Raw genomic sequence first — 21360 nt, 5'->3', positions numbered from 1 at the left:
AAAATCTTGCTTAACCCTGATATATACTGTAAATATAAACGTTTGTATAATTAATCATAAGTTTCATAACACGTAACACTAGTCTGCATAAAATATAATTCATATACAAAAAATAAATAAATTTACTTTTATTTTAGTCAAACAAAAAAAAGCAAATGACTAATTTAATTTAAATAATTTTATTAATAATATTTTCTTATGTCGAAAATATTGAAGATGTGATGCAAATTTATATTTATATATTATTAAAGTGATTATTAGTTTTTGTGAAACTTTTTGTTGTTGTTGTTATGGTTTTCAAAATAATAATAATATTTAATAAAAATATTAATAATAATCAGTTTTGTTTTAAACACACAAAAACATACATTTTTCACTTTATGAAATAAGTTTAATGAAATTTTTTTTGTGTTTATTTCTTAAACAGAAAAATCAATTTAATTTTTTTCCCAAAATATAAAAATCTCTTTTAAGTGAATTGAAGTTAAAATTGTTTAAAAAATACTAATGGGCTTTAAGAGCTTTACTCTACTATAGATATAAAGTTTTATAATATATATGTTTTATATCAGTGCCAAACAAATGGCTTAGTCTTATAGTAGACATACATCGGGAAACATCTGTGTGTTAGTCTATCACAGCTATAATGTTATAGTTTTACTCTTGTTTTTTTGCAATCAAATTAGAAATATATATATAATTTTTTCATGAAAAAATTATTTTTCAATGTTTTTTGAAGCCAAAAATATCGCTATAATAATAGTTGCACATAATTATAGTTTATAACTCTCTCTCTCTCTCTCTCTCTCTCTCTCTCTCTCTCTCTCTCTCTCTCTCTCTCTCTCTCTCTCTCTCTCTCTCTCTCTCTTAGCAATTTTATTATTGATGTCTTTGTTTTATGTTATATATATTGTATTTAATGGTAACTAAATGGTAACCAAACTTTGCTGTTTTGGTGTCATTTCAATTCAAACGTTAATTTATTATCATTTTTCTGATTTTGTTTGGTTTTCTCATTTCTCACATTTCGGGTATTGATTGTTTGGTTTTTTTCTGGTGGTATAAATAAAATATCGATAAGTCATTATATTTTGTATTTATTTTAGATATAATCTAATATTGTTTATATATAATAGTGAAGCCATTGTTTTTTGTTTGTTTGAGTGGTATATCAGTCACTCTTAGCCTTAATCATGAGGACTCATAGACATACTTTTGAAGAGATGTGTCATAAATTGTTTGTCAAACCAAAAGAAAATCACTGCATTTTCATCCCTGTCTTTATCAACCAAATGGAGACATGTTTTTTCATCGCTTAACTTAATCCTTAAACCGAAAAACTTTTTACTCATTCACCAAATATAATGACTTCACAACTTCTGTCCGTCTGTCTGTCTGTCTGTCTCTCTATCATCTCTAGTCTAACATATTCTTTATCATCTCATCTCTCATCTCACGCTTTTACTCCATATATAAAAATTTATATAAAAATTTCTCTCTCTCTCTCTCTCTCTCTCTCTCTCTCTCTCTCTCTCTCTGAAATGAAAAATACATTTCCAATAAGTGTTACATACGGTATATGTATTGTGTCTATTATATACAGTATATTACTTGTATATAAAAAGCGTTATAAACGGATAGCGAGACGAGACTATCCAAAGAGATCGATGTATTCATTAATCAAAAAAACATTTTTTTTCAAAACACAACCACAGAAAAAAACTTTTTTCATTTACTCCGAGAAGAGAGAGAAAGAGAGAATTGACTATATATTCTGTGCTTTCAATTTTGTTTGATTAAACTTATCCGACGACACAAAAAAATTAATGCCCACAAAAAACATTAATTTTGATTACTTCATTTGCTATTTAATAAATTTATATAAATATATGATATTTTCTCTCATTTCATTTGAATTTAATTACAATTTGTATTGCTATATATATATATATATATATATATTTTATCTTCCACCACTAATGTTTTATAAATAAATAATAATTACTATATAAACTATATATATAACATTTATTTCAGTCAATGTATTTCTTAAAGCAGTTTTTACACTCATTTCCGACTATTATTATTATTTATTTTTTTTTGGTAACCATTTTTTGGTTGTCGACAAATGCTTGAAAAAATTGTTTGCATAACATTTGCTATATTATCGGTAATATGTCCATTGCGTGTGTCATACCTAAGCATAATAAACTGTATACACAAAAATTTATAAAATATTACGACATTTAGAGATATTTGTTTCTAATGCAAAATTGATTTCATTTATCCACTTAAAAAAAATCTATTCTTATTTTTATTATTACATATGAATATACATTTTTTTGTCTAATCAAACAATACAAAAAACTTTATCATCAGATCTACAAATCATGTGTTTTCATATACTACAGTATATTAGATTTATATGTACTGTATATACTGGTCCTTTCATCCATCAAATGGCTTGCATTTTTGCATACATTTTGTCACGTTTTAGTCCTTTTCCTTTATTACTTACCAGTGCTCACACATATACAGTACAAACATATATATATATAAAATAGTCATTGCCTAAACTTTTCCCATCACTCCATTTCTCTAAAGACATTAATGTTAATAATATATTTTGTTTTTCAATTTAAGTTTATATGTAAATTGAATTTCATATAACACAACAAACACTATATAAGCGACTAAAAGAGTTAATTTAATATTCACTCTCCAAGTTTTGCTAAAACTTAATATATATGATATAAATAGTATATATATATATATATATATATTGTATATTTATATACTGTATATACTATACACATGCCATACGTTGTGTAACAAAATCATTAATCACAATTCAAACCAACAATTTTTCCTAACTTAATATAAAAAACTAAATTCTGTGACTATTTTATGTTTTGTAAAACAATTTTTTATTTATACAGTAATTCTTAAGAAAAAAACCTAACTTTTATGTTTGCTTAATATTTGGCTAAAAACCTTTTTATTATATTTTTATTAATAAATTTTTTTACGATTAATATAATACACATGTATTGTTTATTTTAGCCCCATTATATTTAATGTATAATACTGTATTATTGTTTATAAATTTTGTTGTATGTAAATCACATAACTATAATTAATATTTTATACAGTATATATATATACAAAAAAAATCAATTTAATAGTACGATAGATTAGAGTATACCACCTGTTTGACAATTAAAAAGTTTGTTTAATCTTTTAAAATTATATTTTATTTTATTTTAATTTTATTTTATTGTTATTAATCAAAAACAATAATAAAAAACTCAATATAATTATAGTAAATATTTAAATGTTATATTAGCTAATGTTGAATAATATGCCTGATTTAATGTATTTATCAATAATAGTGTCTCATTTATGCTGATATCCTTGTTTGAAGTGCACATATAAATTAAATTATCGCTCAGTTTTTCTTAGTGTTGTTCACTCATAGCTCCTAATTGCCAGACATTGGTTCACAATTTTTTCTCTCTCTTTCTCTTTTGTTGATTAGTTTTGTGCCTTTAATTATGTTGAATGTTATTACAGTTGACTCGACATACTATATATATATATATATTAGTATAGTATTATACTGTAATTGTGTGTCTTATAAATTTATATGTGACTTTCATAGCTTTGTCCTCTCAATTGGGTTTGTGTTATACTATAATTATATTTTTCATTTCAACTCATTCCCATCATTTAACTCATTATATTTTGATTATATAATTTCTTTTGGCATTAATTTAATTTTCAATTGAATTATTTTTTGTCTCTCTCTCTCTCTCTCTCTCTCTCTCTCTCTCTCTCTCTCTCTCTCTCTTTCTCTCTCTCTCTTTAACTCTCTGTCTGTTTATCTGTCTGTCTATCTGTTTGTCACTCTCTTTAAACATTTTCACTTATTCTTTCTCTATTTGCAATGAAATTACTTTTTTTTGTCTCTCATTTATCCGATTATTACCGACACTGGTATTAATACTACAACAGCGTAAAGCCTAAAGAAGATAATACTTTGTGTGATAGATATTGTATATATAAGCTATATATAAATTATTTATTTTATATATATATATATTTACTTATTAATTGTGTTTATATCTGGAGTATAAATAATTTTGTAATCTATGTTTTCAATTGTTTGAAACATAACAAAACAAAAATTGCCGATAATATTCTCGCTTTAATTATTAAATTAATGGCATTACTGTAAATGAAACAATTATTTATTTGATTGCTGTTTTTATATATACAGTATATATAAATATATATATAAAAAAAAGTATAATTATTATCATTAATCAAATGAGTTACGAATCATTGAGACTGTGGTCATGGGTTAGACAAATATCTATCATTTTTGTGGGACTCGTAATCTATTTTATATTATCACTTCAATGTCTATTTATCTAACTATTTATCTCTCTATACATTTTCAACTATAAAATATATCTATTGCTAACACTTGAGATGAGAAAAATATTTTTCAATAATAGTGTTGTTACAAAAATATTATGTGTGTCTGTATATGTTATAAATGAGAAAAATCATTGTAATAGATAAGAGATCGATGTATTCAATAATCAGAAAACATTTGTCAAAAAAATGCCATAACTTTCGCCATTTGTTTTGTGAAATATTGATATCAAAAAATTATAATCTGATATATAATTTTTTTTCATATGAAATTGATTTGCAAAAAATACATTTTTATTTTCAGTTAACGTTATTATAATTTTAACAGTAAAAGTTTAAATCATCCTTCTCATTTATTTTAAATTGTTTTACATTTAGTTGCCATAAATAATTAATAATTATATTGCATATGTTTGTAATACAGTACATATTTAATATGAAATAGCTATGCTATTTAAACGTTATTAGATTTTATGAATTTATTTCATGAATTATAGCATTTAGAGATAAAAATATTAATTAAATTATAGTAATATTTGAAATAAAAGTTTATAAGCCATATAAATGTGCTATAAAATAAAATTTATTATATATTTAAAGAAAAAAATGATTTAATTTTTAAACATTTTTTTAAAACTATGATATATTACTTGTAATCAAACTCATTATTTTATTTTTATTTCATTTGATATAAATTTAATTTAAAAATGAGTTTAACTGAATTACATATGATATTATTAATTAAATTTATGTCAAGTTTTTTCATGTTATACCTTATGTTATATTTTCAATGACACATAAAATTTATGAATTGACTATAAATAAATGTTTATATTATAAATTATATGTCAGTTTTACAACAAGGTTTGGGAATTTAATCGAAATAATAGTAGAGAATATTCTGCAGTTATTATATATTGTATGTATCAGTGAATAATGATATTTTTATAATAATAATATTAATAGTAGAAAAATCTAAATTTTATTTAATATCTATTTGTAAATTGAAAAAAACAAAAATTATTTCATACTATACGGTATATAATCACACAAATTGTATTGAGAAAAAATATTTCCGTTTCAATGATTTGTTTATTGCAAAACACAGTTATAATAATGAAAAGTTGTGTCAAACAAACACACTTGAAATAGTACAGTACATACATACTGTACACACACATATATACAGTATATACTGTATATAACACTTATTTTGTAATGATTGTGATTTGATTTTTCATTTTCATTATTGCTTTTAGTTTTTTTTATTAGAGATATTGTGTTGTTTTATATACATTGTGTCGCTGACTGTGTGTGTGTGTGTGTGTGTGTGTGTGTGTGTGTTGTACTGTCTGTTGTATATATTATATAAAGAGGAGGCAAAGATTTTGTGCAAATATTAACACAAAATATATTATAAATTTACACGACTTTAATGGTATGTCTATTATATAGTTTATTGTTTGTTGTGTTATTTTTTGTCTAAAAAAATTTAATGATTGTTCTCATTAATTATTTTTGCTGTTTTATGTGAGGTGTATGTATGTACTATATGTATATGTATGTGTGTATATGTGTGTGTATATGTGTGTGTATATGTGTGTATTTGTGTGTATTTGTGTGTATGTGTATGTATGTGCATGTGTTTGTATGTGTGTGTGTGCATGTGTTTGTATGTGTGTGCATGTATGTGTATTTGTGTGCATGTGTATGTATGTGCATGTGTTTGTATGTGTGTGTTTGTATGTGTGTGTGTGTGTATGTGTGTGTGTGTGTGTGTGTGTGTGTGTGTGTGTGTTTGTTTGTTAAATTAGATAGTTTTACAAACAAAAGAATAATGTTTTTTTTGTGCCGTTATTATTGAGTTTTATAATTGTTTGCAATTAATTATCGGTGAATATATATATATATATCCCTTTATTTAGTGATTCATTGGCAGTGAAACTGACACTAACTCTTAGATACGGCTTATGTATAAATAGAAGGAAAGGGATGGATAGGCATGAGATGAATGTTTTGAGCGTTGAATATTGTGTTGCAATGTGTTTCTAAAGTGATGCACACATATAAAAGTGGTTTAAAGGGAAGGAAAAGGGAGAGAATGGCATATAAATAGCACATACACACTGACATAAACACACACACACACTCACACACATACTCATACACGCACTCACACACACACACACACACACACACATACACACACACACACACACACACACACACACACACACACACACACACATAGACATACATATATTTATAGTATTATAACTGATCTAATGCTTGTGGATAAGGGATTCTGCCGTTAGGAATATAGTATAGAATTATTAGTTAAAAGAGAGACCAGAAAATCGATAGTCCAATGGTTACCAACACTACCATACATTTAAAATAACTGAGTAAAGATACCAGTGCTTGTGAGCGAGTGAGTGAGTGTGTGTGTGTGTGTGTGAGTGAGTGAGTGAGTGAGTGAGTGAGTGAGTGAGTGAGTGAGTGAGTGAGTGAGTGAGTGAGTGAGTGAGTGAGTGAGTGAGTGAGTGATTGAGTGAGTGAGTGAGTGAGTGAGTGAGTGAGTGAGTGAGTGAGTGAGTGAGTAAGAGAGAGAGAGAGAGAGAGACTGTTAGAGAGAGACTGTTAGAGAGAGACTGTTAGAGAGAGACTGTTAGAGAGAGACTGTTAGAGAGATTATTTCCATAGAGATTTTGTACGCAAGATCTCTGTGCCGATGACACAACAGTGCCATTCATTGACGCAAATCATGTTTTTTAGTCGATTCCCGTCACACAGCCATTGGTATAGTACTTGTCGTGTCTCACAAAAACAGAAATAACTGAAAAGCAAACAAATTAGTAGAGAAAACCCCATTTGAATGTTTAAAAAAAACCTGAGCGACAAATAAAAATTTATATATAAAAATCTTTTAACATTTGATATTACATTTTTTCAGACATTACACTACCACTTAACATATAACAGACATCGACAACAATTATTTTATACAATCCATAAGCACCAGCAAACTGTGCCATATATTATGAGTATAGTTTAGAAACAAATTTTTATATACCACTTCCCTTCAATATTAACCTTTTAATTTAATACATAAATATTTGTCGTTTTTTCTGTACTCATACTAAAAACTTATACTTAATTATACTGTATATACAGTAAATTATATTCGTTGTAAAATGATTATAAGATTATTTTGAATTTTTGGTTTCTATACACTCATAATATATTTAAAAGGTAAAGGAAGCTATCGTGAGGTACGTTACCAAATAATATCATACCTTTTCTCTAATTTTGTTTCTCTCTATCGTTTTTCATTATTTTTTAATAAAACATCTGTCAATAGTTAAACACATAAACAGAGATTTAGCTATATTTTTGTCTAGAATTCATAATTATTTTATTATAGGATATACACATTATGAGTGTATTAATAATAATGGTATTAAACAAATATTTAACACTTAGATAATATTCTAAACTCGTGCATACACTATGTGTGGGTTGTATTATACAACTTGTATATACAATATATATGTATATAGTATATATATGTATCAAAAATATGGTTTATATTATATAATATTTATAACATTATAAATAGTAGTATAGCTATAATAATAATAGTGTATAATATTCTGTGCATTAATTTTTTGTTTTCACTGTAATGTATAGATAGAGAGTACAGAATTGAATGATTGAGTGACACCAATGAAATGCCATATGAAATGAATTTTTGTTTTCAATGAATGGCAACACATATCATATCCTACACTATATATCCTCACGAAATAAACAGATGTTATGGATCTGACGGAACCAATGATTGCCATTAACGACAGTAATAGTCAACAATCGACTGTCGATGAGTTGGCCACACGTCAGTTGAGCTCAATTGTCGACAGTTGTGTCGGTGATGCCAGTGATGGACAAGTCATTGATGACAATAAGGTGGTGACTGTTGTCGCCAACGATATACTCATTGATTATCACTGCAATAGTAGTCTCGATGAAAGTAAGTCTATTTTTTTTATTATATTTCATTAGTAAAATATTTCATTTCAATTTATTTTAATGTTTATATTGGTTTATATAAAAAAATATTAATTTAACAACAATATTGCATTTAAAATATATTAGTTAATTATCACTAAATTTGAAAATAATATTAAAATTAATGCTGTTATTTGTTTATTATATATTTTTAATTAATTACAGTATAAATTTAATATAATAAAACCTAATTTTGTATATATTTTAATCAATGAATGAATATTAACGATAAATTTTTATCAAAATAAAACAGTTGACACCAAAAGTGATACCCAAGACGTGGTGAATGGCAATGAGGATGTGTTTGACCAGCAAATGAAGTACTGTTCGTGTGATTCAGAGTATGACGACACCGATGGCTACACCGAGTTTGATCTGATGGGCGACAATCAGATGTCGCCGAACCGATTGAGACAATTGGAAGAGGAACAGGAGATGTTGAACACATCACTTATGGCACTGACCTCACACTTTGCTCAGGTCCAGCTTAGACTCAAACAGATTGTTGACGCCAATGATGACCAGCGAGAGGATCTGCTCAAAGAGTTGGAACAGTTTGCCAATCGAGGCATACCTGATATAAGACAACCACAAATCGATCTCATGAATGATAAGGAAGATGGTATACAACTGTTATTATTTATATCGGAAATATTATTAATAATATCTGTTATTATTTTTTGGTGATTGATTTAGGCGAACATAAGGTAACTGAAGATACACTTGAATTGCAACGAAACAAACAAAAAGAATTGATTGAAAAACTTAAGGAACAGTTAGAAGATCTGGAGAAGTATGCCTACGAAACGGGTGATCACGAGTCCATACCATCATCGATGCTCATAGAAAAACAGACAGTTATTATCGAGCAATTAAAGGGCAAATTATCACTAAATATCGATGAATTAGATAAATGTACGACAGATGAACTTAGAAAACAAGTGGACAAAGCTATACGTGAAGTACGATATCTATTGATGAAATCATTGATTCAATTTGCGATTGAATTGTTTTTTTAATAATAATTATTATTTCAACAGATAGTAAATCCTGTTATAATGAAAGAACAATTAGTCGGTCAACTGAAGACACAAATTACAGATTTAGAAAGATTTATACAATTTCTTCAGGGTTTGTATTTACAGTACAATAATTGTATATCAGATGATAGAAATTAATGAATTAATTATCTAATATATTGTTTTCAGGTGAAGAACAAGAAAAGTGTTCGTGTGATTGTCCACTTCATGGCAATTGTCAGAAATCAGTTGAAATGTACGATCCATTGAAAGCACAAGACATGCAAAATCGACACAACGATAGAAATAAGAAGTCGAAGAATAATTGTAATAACCATAAGGACGATGACGCCAACGAAACGGCCATCAAAATGATTAGACGGGCGCTGACTATACTACAAGTGTTTACATTTGCACAGTTCGGTTGTAATGGTAAGGCATAGTTTGATGTAAAAATTTTTATAGATTTTGTTTTTTTTTAAATTTATAGTTTAGATTTTAGTTTACTATACTAACTAACAAATCTAATTTAGTTTGATAAGTAACTACAATATAAAGCTACGAATTTAATGATTATTAGTTGCATTGTTGTTGTTATTTTATAAAGTTTATAAATTATAAATTATAATATTAAAAGTTTTCCGCTTAAACTAATACCTAATGAGTTTGCGGTCATATTATTTGATGCCATTAATGGTAACGACTTTTTTTTTAATAGTATCTATTATTGCCTCAATTTATTTTAATTAACTAACTTAATGCAAACATATGACTTATACATACAGTATTCAGTAATAGTATTATAACATTAAAAATAAAAGTACTAACAAATTGTGTTATTCAAATCCATAGCAATTATATTAAAGAGACTTTATTTTATCGATTAAGTTATGATAATGAAAACAATAAATTATTTGATAAATTAGTGACATTTTTATTATACTACTTATCACTTATCATATTATTTTTTTTTATTTGAAGGTCCTATGAATGGCCGACACTTTGAGAGAAATATACTAAAAAAATCTTCAAAAGGCAACCATTGGGGTGACCTCAGGGCACGACTCGAGTTGGCCATTGACCGCATTTTGGCCATTTATCAGGAGAAACATTCCAACGATTCGGACTATACGTCCGATTCGGATGAGACGCCTACTAATCTGTTGTGCACCGAAAAGCTCATATCGACCGTACGTAAAGACTTGGCCACAGCTCTCCGAGATCTTCTACAGCACGGTCTCAGCGGTAATACCGGCGACGACTTTGTGAGCGACGTGTCGGCGACGTCGTTGTTGAGTTGGGGCTGTTTCTCTACCCGTTCCCATTTAGTGCCCCGACAGATGCACGCCTGGGATGTCCTACTCAAATATTATGAGCTTAAAGTATAACATTTTAAATAATATGCTACTTATGTCTAAATTAATGACTAATTTTTAAATGTTTATTTTAACTGTTAGAATGGACTTAAATATAACTCATGTCCCGCTAGACGACTGTCCCAATCGTTTAACTTAGAAATTGTTGGAGGACTGGCCATCACACCTAAACAGACATTACTGTCATGTATTGACGACATCATTGAATCGCACACAAGACTTAAGCGCAGTCCTGACTCACATTTTAAGGCTTTTGTTTGCGCGGCTCTTAAGTACTTAAATGAATAATTAATGTTTTAGTAAATGTTTTTATTATATATAATATATATCTTATTATATTATTATAGTGAAGGAAAACTATGTCAATGGCTAAGACTTATAGTGAAAAGTCGTACAATTGTTGAAAATTTTTATGACAACTGGTCGTATATCGTGTCCACAGGTTTTGATGATACACTCCGAGCTCTGGACAAACTATCGGAAGTTCGGTTTCATTTGCCGACCGATTTGGCGATCAGACAATTGCAAAATATACACGACGTCTTCTAAGCATATGTTTTGCCATTAGATATATAGTTGGAAACAGATTATTCATTAACTCAATTGTAATTTACAATAATGTAAATTAATTTTAATGTTTAAACAAATAATAATTATTGTATTTTTTCATACATTGATTTATTTTTGAAATTGTGTTTTATTTTTATATATATATATATTTATGTTAAACATTATTTTATTTTTGTTATAATTATTTGCCACATTTTATTGAATTGTTTTTTAAATTGTCATTTTTTTATTATTATTATGTATATTATTAACCAAACTGTGTTCATTGTTAATTTAATTAAAAAAATGATAAAATTGTATCATTTTTGTTGTTATCATATTCATGTGATTTATAAAGTCCAATAATTTTTATTTTTTGTCGACTACTTATCAATCATATAATAACAATAATAATAATAATAATTAAAAATAATGTAAAAACTAATATGTATTTTTTTTTATTAAAGCACGGGTTCATTATCTCAGGTATGGGCTCATGGACTATGGGGTTCATGAAACTACCTGTTACTATGGGGTTATCAATATGCCAAATACAACCAGTAACAAACAAACAAACAAAAAACTTTCAACTTTGAACTCTAAACATAAAGGGAAATGAAATTTTTATTATTATTATTATTGCCTGAAATAAACATAAAAGTTACACAAAATAAAAGGGAAACTCCGCATAAATCTCAGTTATAAACCGGTTATCAATTCCCAAGCAAAATATATTTGTATATTTTATGTATAACGATAAGGAACTGATTGGTTACCAAAAATAATTTTTTTTGAAACATTTTAAGTTAGGAAATGTTACTCTTTATCATTTGAAACATAAAAAAGAATAATTTGACTATAGATTAGATAATTATTTATTTTTTTATATTTCTATTCTGTAATTGAAATAAATTTTAATACAGAATACAACTCGTTTTTGTTAACCGTTTTAATACTGTTGTAAAGAAATAAAATGTTTTATTTAAAAAAAGTTTTTTTTAAATTAAAGTTCATTAACATTTATAAAATACAGTAAATATATAATATTTAGAAAAATTATTCAATAACATAAACTAAACATAGATATTATTCAAAATATTTGTATTACTGTATTTAAATTTAAGATTTTTTAAACAACAATTTGAATTGATAAATATTTTTTAAATACTATACACATTTATTGCATGTGATTTATTAAATATTAAATACTCAAGATAACTTTATTGCTCATTTAACTAATTAAATATATATATATCATGTTTAATACTATAAAACATTAATAAGAATAAATGAGAAATGATTGCAAATTAATTATATATCTTTAAAAATTAGATGTTATTAATTTTAAGTTATTATTAAGTTATCAAGTTAAATATTAAACGCTATAATAAAATATTATGCAAAAGTTTTAAAAAAGTATAATAAGATTTTTTATAAATTTATTTTTTTAATTAATTTTTGTACAGAATAAAGAAAGAGAGAAATGATGAGTGAGAAAGAATTAGAGAGAGAGAGAGAGAGAGAGAGAGAGAGAGAGAGAGAGAGAGAGAGAACTAATAAATAATTGTCATTTTACGGTAACTTTTTTTAATGACATAAACCGGGTTTTTTCACTTATAAGATATTAACCTTTCAATGAGTTTATGAGGGATACCTACGACTATAATATTAGTTAAAATAAAAGATAAATTGAACGCCTTTTTTGTTGCGAAACAGGTCATCACAAATATGACGAATAGCATTCATATAATAACTGAGATTATTATTTTTAAGCAAAATTTTTTTGGTATAAAAGGGTCCAAATGTTTGACTGAAAAATCATCAGTTAGTTTTGCAAACTATCAAAAAGTTTTTCATTACTTGAGAAAATCAAACCCCAATTCAAAACTTTATAAAAATGAAATTTTTGGTAAGTATTTAGCAAATAAGTCTCTAATATTTGACTAAAAAATTAATTAATTGTAAACTTTGTAAACTTTAAATAGTTTGTATTGGCATTTATGGCATTGGCCACCGTATCATTGGCTCAGATCCTGTATCCGGGACAGACTGTACTGACCGGTGTGGGCGAGATAGCAATGGACGGTCACAGCAAGATTGCATACCATGGCTATCAAAACCCGACTCTCAATAATCCCTATCCAATTAACTACGGAAGCTATGGAAACTACGGCTACGGAAACTATGGATACGGTTATGTTCCCAATTATTTATGGAAACGACGATAAATATGGAAACTGAGCGCAAGGAAAGGCATATCGATGGCTAAACCAAACCAAGGCTTCGGCTAAAATGATCTAAAAAATTGAATCTCATTTTATGAAATACAAACCAAATGTTATTAATAATATCATTTAGTTTGTATTATTTTAATTTATTTATTTAATTATTTATTTAATTATTTAATAAATAAAAATCTGTCAAAAAAACAGTCTATAATTTATTACAATATATCAATATTACTAAATAAATGTTTAAAAATTGTTTTAAATTAGTTTTATAAAACTTTCTTTATTACTGGTTTTATTATGCTTTATATATTTGTAATGTTTATATAATATACCTTTATATATATAAAGATATACTATACAATAATATATATATATAACAAATAAAGTTTTTAAATGGATCAATCCATAAACAATTTGTATTAAAAATGTTTTTAAATCAAATTCAAATCAAAATTATTAGTAATATATTTAAAGTCTGTTTAACTTACATTACATTGATTCAGTTTAAATTTGTAATTTATTAAATAACAACTATTTTATCAATTTTCAATTCATATGACTATTATATACTTTATTTTTGACGATTCAAACTCTTTTTAAGTAATCTTGAAAAGTGGGTATTCGTGACAAATGTCACAACACTTTTCAAAAATTAAAAAAAAATTATAACATTTCGCAACTTTTTGTTGTTATTGACTATAAAATGTATTAAAATAACACTAATGTCAACTTGGATTTAAATTTAGTTATATTTTTATAGTTATATTTATTTAACATATTACTTTTAGAAAATAATATACTATATATATATATATATATATATATATTTTAAAAACTACATTTTATTCATAAGTAGATTAAATATAAGACTAATAACCTTGATAATGATATATTAACAAATAAACAATTTTTTGTGAATAATATAGATATTTTTTATTCTCATTAAGCAATTAAATGAATTTTATATCTTTTAAGACATTTTTATTTATTTTTCAAATAATTTAATTGAAATCTATATCATCCACAAAATATCATAACAATTAATTAGTAGAAAAGTTATGTTTATTAAGAAATTATAATTATTTGTTTTTAAAAACAGAAATATTTCAATATTTCATTAATCAATTATTTAAATATTAATTTAAAAAGATTTAATTATAGTTATTGCTTTACTTTTATTTTAATTTAACCCAAAAAATACTGAAAAATTGAAACTTGTTATAAAAGATTTTAAAAATGAATATATTGTGTATTTTATAAATAATTTTAATCGTAATATTATCATGGTCATGTTCAGGAAAATTTATTTTTCGCCAACATTACAATTTACATAATTATACTAGATGCTTTTAATACTAAAGCTAGTTGTAAATTATTTGTAAGTTATTATAATTAATATAAATAAGAAATGTTAATCTAAAATCATTAATTACATTACAGCTATTTATTTATTTATTTATTCACAATTTGCATTGCATTTTGATTTTACTCTTATCTTACAATAATAATCTAATAATTTAATAATCAAATACAGCATAACATAAGTAATAAAATTATATATTGTTTGATTTTAATCTTTAATATTTATTTATTAGATTTTGTTTTTATTTAGTTTTGTAAATAGTAAATTATATTTAAATGAACCAATACATTGTAATTATCAATTATTCAAATTGATGAATGAATAAATCATTATTTATCCAAAATGTTTATACAGGTTTTTTTTTTTTGATTAATTTTCATTAAATTATTTCACTTACTTTCAATATTATCAATTGTTATAATCTTAAAAAAAATTTCCATATAAATATAAAATACAGTTTATAATTATATTTTATAACTAAAAGTTATAACTTTATATTAAGTTAAAACTAAATAAAAAATAATCAGTAAAAAAATGTTTGGCCGACTCGTAAGTCAAATGTTTGTTATCGTAGTTTTGTTGTCATTATTTTGTAAAAGTAAGAGCACTGAAAAACACGGAACTATTTTACGGCCGATTATCGGTTTGGTTGAAATGGACGGACCCGACGACGACGACAACGACGATGACTACAATGAAGAACGCAAGAAGCGGTCGCCGAATGCCGAAAATAGTGGCGAACTGGGAGTACCGTTAGTGGACGGCCTGTTGAGTTCGGTCGGCGGCGCTCTCAAGTCATTGGGACTCAAATGAAATTTAATTAATTATAATACATTGATTGCTATTCATTTAAATTTCTATTACTGTATCTTATGTACAAAAAAAATTATTTAAAAATTGATGAAAGATTTATAAATTATTATAAATATTGTAGTTAAATTTAAATTTGTATTTTTAAAAATATTTTATATTATCTATTAGATAATATTTTAATAAACTAATTCATAAAGAAAATAATTTTGCATTTTTATAATTATAATTATTAATAAATTAAATTAACATATTATATATTTTTTATGTTTCTTATATTTGCAACAATTTTTTCTAATCTCATCACATTTTCTGTATTTTAAGTCATATTATTCAATTATATCTAGACTTCAATTATAATTTAATCATTTAATATCTATAAACTTATTACATTGAATTATTTTTTGATAACTAACAGTACAATAAAGTCTAAAATTTATTATTATTTATTAGTATTAATTTAGTTTAATTAGTATATGAAGGACTAATAAATTTAAATTATATGTAAATTATAACTATTTTGTATTATTAACTCTAAATATTAAATAATAATAATTCTTATAATAATAAATAATTTTCTAAACTTGAATATTCTGAAATTTTATTATCCTAATTATTTTTTATCAGTAATGAAATTATTATTATTTTTTGTAAATTTAATTATAGGTTTTCACAAAATAAATTTCTCAATAATTCTATTATATTTAACAAATATTTATAATGTTAAACCAATAAATAAATCATTATTTATAAAAAAAATACAATCTACCACAACAAATATTTACATTGCAATTTTAATTAGTTAAATTCAATAAAATTATATTATATTTAAACAGTATATACTCTATATAAATATATATATATAAAAATTACAATTAATTATCAAACAATCAAATTTTTTCAATCAAAAGATTTCAATCATTTTTTTTTTGAAAAAAACTTTTTATATAAATTCATATAAAAGAAGATTGAGTTTATAAATTCATTTATGTTTTTATATAGTATTTGATAGTAAAACATGACTAAACTTTTTCTTATATTTCTATTAGTATTTATAGCAATTATGTCACTGACAATGACCTGCCAGTGCAACACTACTGAAGGGTCGGATATAGAGGAAGGAGAGGAAGCACAGGACGGACACAAAAAGTCTTCAAATTCTACGGCATCGATGAAACAGTTTATCGGCGGCAGAAAAAAGAGGTCAATAATAAGTGGCCGCAATCTAGTCCTATCGGTACGCAAACGCCGTGATCTGGGCGTACCATTAGTGGACCATCTGTTGACCGGAGTTGGCGGTGCTGTTAAATCATTGGGCCTATAGATGATACTTGTAATTAGTATTATCTTAAATTTATTATATAAATATATATAATATTTTGTTTTATTTTTTTAATTTCTATTATTTAATATTATATTTTTTATTGGCTTATATTCAACTATATATATCTATAGAAATTGTATTAATTTTTAAATAAATTATTTAAGCATTTAATCAAACTATATTAGGTTTATTAAATTGATTATTAAATTAATTAATGGATTATAATTTTTTTTGGATCAACTTTTGTATAACCATTTGGATGTCATTCATAAACAATATAAACTTCAATGACTTTATTAGTTAAGACATAGACTTATACAGTGAAGTCATACAATATGTACAGTAGTTGTAGTGTATATGCAATGCATTGCTAATCAATAACAAACACATATTGATGTCAACTGTCAGTCAATCCATTGGATGACAAATCCATTTAAATACCCAATCGTTGACTTCTGTCAATCAGTCTGTCTGTCTGTCGCTATCTGTCCGTCCGATCTGTGATTTTTGGCCACCAATGAAGTCGTCGTCGACTTCGTGCAAATGTACTAAATCGTCGAAAATTGTTTGTCCCGATTCCGGTTGTGGTGGTCGTCATCGACAACAACAACAGCGACGGTACCGTCACTTCATCTGATTTGATGACCAATTAATAATAATACCCATTAATCTCTTGTGTTACAGACGCGATGACCACCGATCGTCGAAACGCGTGGCAACACATTCGCGGCCAACCAGTCGATACGGGCCGAAGCACTGGAAGAAATTGCTTATCGATAAGTATTTTGGCCGTCAATTGGCACTGAACAGCACCACCACATTCAACGATTTATCCGCCAATCGGTTCAATGGCAACGGCAACGTATGTCACGATTCGCTCAAAGTGGTCATCTGGTTGTCCCAATGCTCGTCACACATGCAGCCAATGACCGCCGCCGAGACTATTGTTAAACATCAAGTCTTGGACTGCGAAGACGTATCCGATGTCGACATCGAAGAGTATATCGATTGAGTGGTGAAAAAGATTTGATATATACTTCAGAGCTATCTTTTACCGGTAATTGCTTTCATTGTTCAAACATTAGCCAAAAAATATGAAAAACAATTAACATTTATATTTAATTTAATAATTTTGTTATTAATTTAATAATAATTATTATTATTGATTATTAATTAATTAATTAAAATTCTAAACTAACTTACATATACTTATCATTATTAAATATTTTTGATATTTAAAAAATTGTTTATCAAATAAATAACTATTAATGTTGAATATTTGTATAAATTATATATAATATTTTATCATATTTACAGCATTAAATAAATAAACATTACGGTAATTATTTTTTTTATTAATATCTTTTATTAAAATAGTAATTAATAAATAATCATAAGATAATATTTTAATACAAATTACCGTTAATATATAATTTGATACTACAGTGTACTGTATATAAATTACATTTATATGGTTATAGTTTACCATAACTATAGAAAGTATAAATTTTATTTAAATAAATTAAATACTAAACAAATTTGATTTCCAAATAAACTTTCATATATAGTAAGTAATATTAAATAAAATTATAAGTATCTCTTTATTAGTATAAATCTATAAGACTTTTGATATTCAAAATTTAGTTTTTTGATTATTAAATATTATAAAATATTAATATTAATGTTTAAAATAATAGTTATTGAAACATTAAAAATAAAGACCATTTTAAAAACTATAGCTGTTTTCAATTACCGGTAATTATTTATATTAATGAATAAAATTATTAATTTTTTACTAAAATTATTTTTAATGTTATTAGTTATCGATTTTTATGATTTTTATGTTTTTTACGAATCTTCTTATTAACATTGTTTGACACCTTTGCGGTCGTATAGGTCAGGGGAGAGTTGGCCGCCGATGTCTTGCTTTTCTGGTCTGAAATCTTGATATTCCAACTGACATTTGACCCGATTTTGCCGATATGTTCTTTTTTGACTCCTTTCGGGGACCGAATGCTTGGTGTTGTCGTTGCCATCTTCTCTAACTTTGAATTATTATTACTATTATTTGGAAACAACTTATCCGAAGACGACGTCGACGATGACAACTGTTTTTGACGACGTCTTCTTCTAATAGTGAATGCTATACATAAAAACATTACTAACACTACAATCAAAATGACAATAATAATGGTCACTAATATCATTAATTTGTTATTAAAAAAGGACAACGGCGTAGAATCGTTGGATTTTGATTTGGCGTCAGAGTCTTGATCTTCATTTGCTGAAAATTTTCTAATGGCCTTTGGATGACCTGCCTTTGGATGACCTGCCTTTGGATGACCTGACTTTGGATGACCTGCCTTTGGATGACCTGCCTTTGGATGACCTGACTTAGTATAACCCGATTTGGTATGACTTGATTTTATGTAACCCGACTCGATATCATTTGTTTTGGTCTGACCTGTCTTGTTATGAACTGACTCAATATAACCCGACTTGTTGTGACCTGACATGTTGTGACCTGACATGTTGTGACCTGACATGTTGTTACCTGACATGTTGTTACCAGTCTCGGTATGATCTGAATTTATATGACCTAACTCAGTATGACTTAACTCAATATAACCCAATTCTGTATGATTTGTCTCTGAATTGATATGAACTGAATTTGTGTGACTTGTCTTTGTATGACTTGTTTCTGTATGATCTGAATAGGTTTGGCCTAATTCAGTATGACTTGACTTTGTATGACCCGATATATTAGTGCAGTTCATATAATAACGAATATCTATATTTGTGTTAATGAACTCTTTCTTGTTGTAAGTGAAGGCTCGGATGGAGTTGTATTCGACACCCAATATAAACAGGTCATGTGTTGTGGTAAATATGCCAACATATAGCCATTCGCCGTTAATTATCATACATTTCCATCTGTCTGACCAAACATTTGGTGCGGTCAACGATTTATAACAGAGTTTTGCATTTGGTTTGCCATTAATCAAAACCAGTAGACGGTATAGGATTGGGTCGTAACCGATGAAAATGTTTTGTTGATCCAATTTATTATCAAATTTTTTTTCTTTTAGTTCTTGTGGCCAAAATGTTTTACTCGTGTCATACAGATTACCATCGGATTGAAGACCCGTCGGTAATGACGATTCATTAGCTTTAACTAACTTATTGTCGATCAATTGTTTAATCTGATATAAACCATTGAATTCATTGTCCCGATTGGTGTACAACATAATGACCAAATCTTTGGCACTTTTTATGTTATCACATTCACTCTTATCGCTACACTCGGGTACTGTCGATATATAAGCGACACTTAGCACCTGATACTCGACATCAGCCAAGTTGACGATCCCATTGACTTTTTTGATCTGTTTATTGTAAAACCAGATCCATTTATTATCTCCAAAAAGTATTTCATCCCTATAACTATTGTACACATAATCAAAATGGGTTTGTAGACAAAAATCGGGACCAATAGATAAATCATTATTAATGGCAACCGGTATGTTGATGTCCTTCAATTGGCACCTAACGTGTGGCCAATAAATCAATTGCAATATCGTTACCGATAAAAAAACAAGTTTCAAAAATGATATCATCGATGGACTACTAATTGTCAAAATTTTATTCAATGTTTTTTAATGATTTATAAATATTATCGTTGTTTTAGTATGTAATCAAAAATACAAATAAATTCAACTAAATTTTAAATTTTAAAAAACAAAATTTATTAATAATATTAAATTAATCTCGTTTTACAAAAATTAAATTATATATACAGTAATTTGTAAGGAATTGTAATAAATAAATAATAAATTTCAATAAATTATTTAACTTATATTCAGTCATTACTATAGTTTTTAATTTTTCAAATTAAATATTATATTAAATATATCAAAATTGTTATAACCATAAGTTAGGGAACAAATGTAGGTAGACAGCCAGTAGAAAATTATTTGCCCCAAACCCATCCCCACCCACCCACCCAACCACTTCCTAACCTCACACTCACCCAAACTAACCTAACTAAATAATAATTAAGTAATAAAACTAACATTTTATATATGTATAATTGCATAAAAAACAATACTTTTTTTGCTGGCTGTCTATAATATACATTTAAGTCTAAGTTAGTTGAGTAATTATTTATTAATGCTATTAA

At 26.2% G+C, this 21360-nt stretch overlaps 3 protein-coding genes across 3 annotated transcripts in view; 2 read left to right on the top strand and 1 right to left on the bottom strand.

Moving 5' to 3' along the window:
- LOC128959428 (myb-related protein B-like) overlaps nucleotides 1–21360 on the bottom strand; it is a 395191-nt gene that overhangs the window by 321623 nt on the left and 52208 nt on the right. The window lies entirely within an intron of this gene.
- Nucleotides 7691–11495, top strand: LOC128959430 (RUN domain-containing protein 1-like). The gene is made up of 9 exons (XM_054305378.1): nucleotides 7691–7712; nucleotides 8131–8470; nucleotides 8762–9130; nucleotides 9205–9470; nucleotides 9549–9639; nucleotides 9717–9959; nucleotides 10509–10909; nucleotides 10985–11175; nucleotides 11251–11495. The coding sequence occupies exons 2-9, from the start codon at nucleotides 8260–8262 to the stop codon at nucleotides 11450–11452; spliced, it is 1974 nt and encodes a 657-aa protein (XP_054161353.1). The 5' UTR covers nucleotides 7691–7712; nucleotides 8131–8259; the 3' UTR covers nucleotides 11453–11495.
- LOC128959445 (uncharacterized) lies at nucleotides 17509–18269 on the top strand. The gene is made up of 2 exons (XM_054305398.1): nucleotides 17509–17798; nucleotides 17865–18269. The coding sequence occupies exons 1-2, from the start codon at nucleotides 17698–17700 to the stop codon at nucleotides 18190–18192; spliced, it is 429 nt and encodes a 142-aa protein (XP_054161373.1). The 5' UTR covers nucleotides 17509–17697; the 3' UTR covers nucleotides 18193–18269.

Source organism: Oppia nitens, unplaced genomic scaffold (assembly GCF_028296485.1).
Source record: "Oppia nitens isolate AA-2021 unplaced genomic scaffold, nextdenovo-longstitch-racon4-pilon3 scaffold4_pilon_pilon_pilon, whole genome shotgun sequence".
In the NCBI taxonomy this organism is placed as follows: domain Eukaryota; kingdom Metazoa; phylum Arthropoda; class Arachnida; order Sarcoptiformes; family Oppiidae; genus Oppia; species Oppia nitens.
The sequence above is the reverse complement of the archived record's forward strand: the minus strand, read 5'-3'. Positions and strand labels throughout refer to the sequence as shown.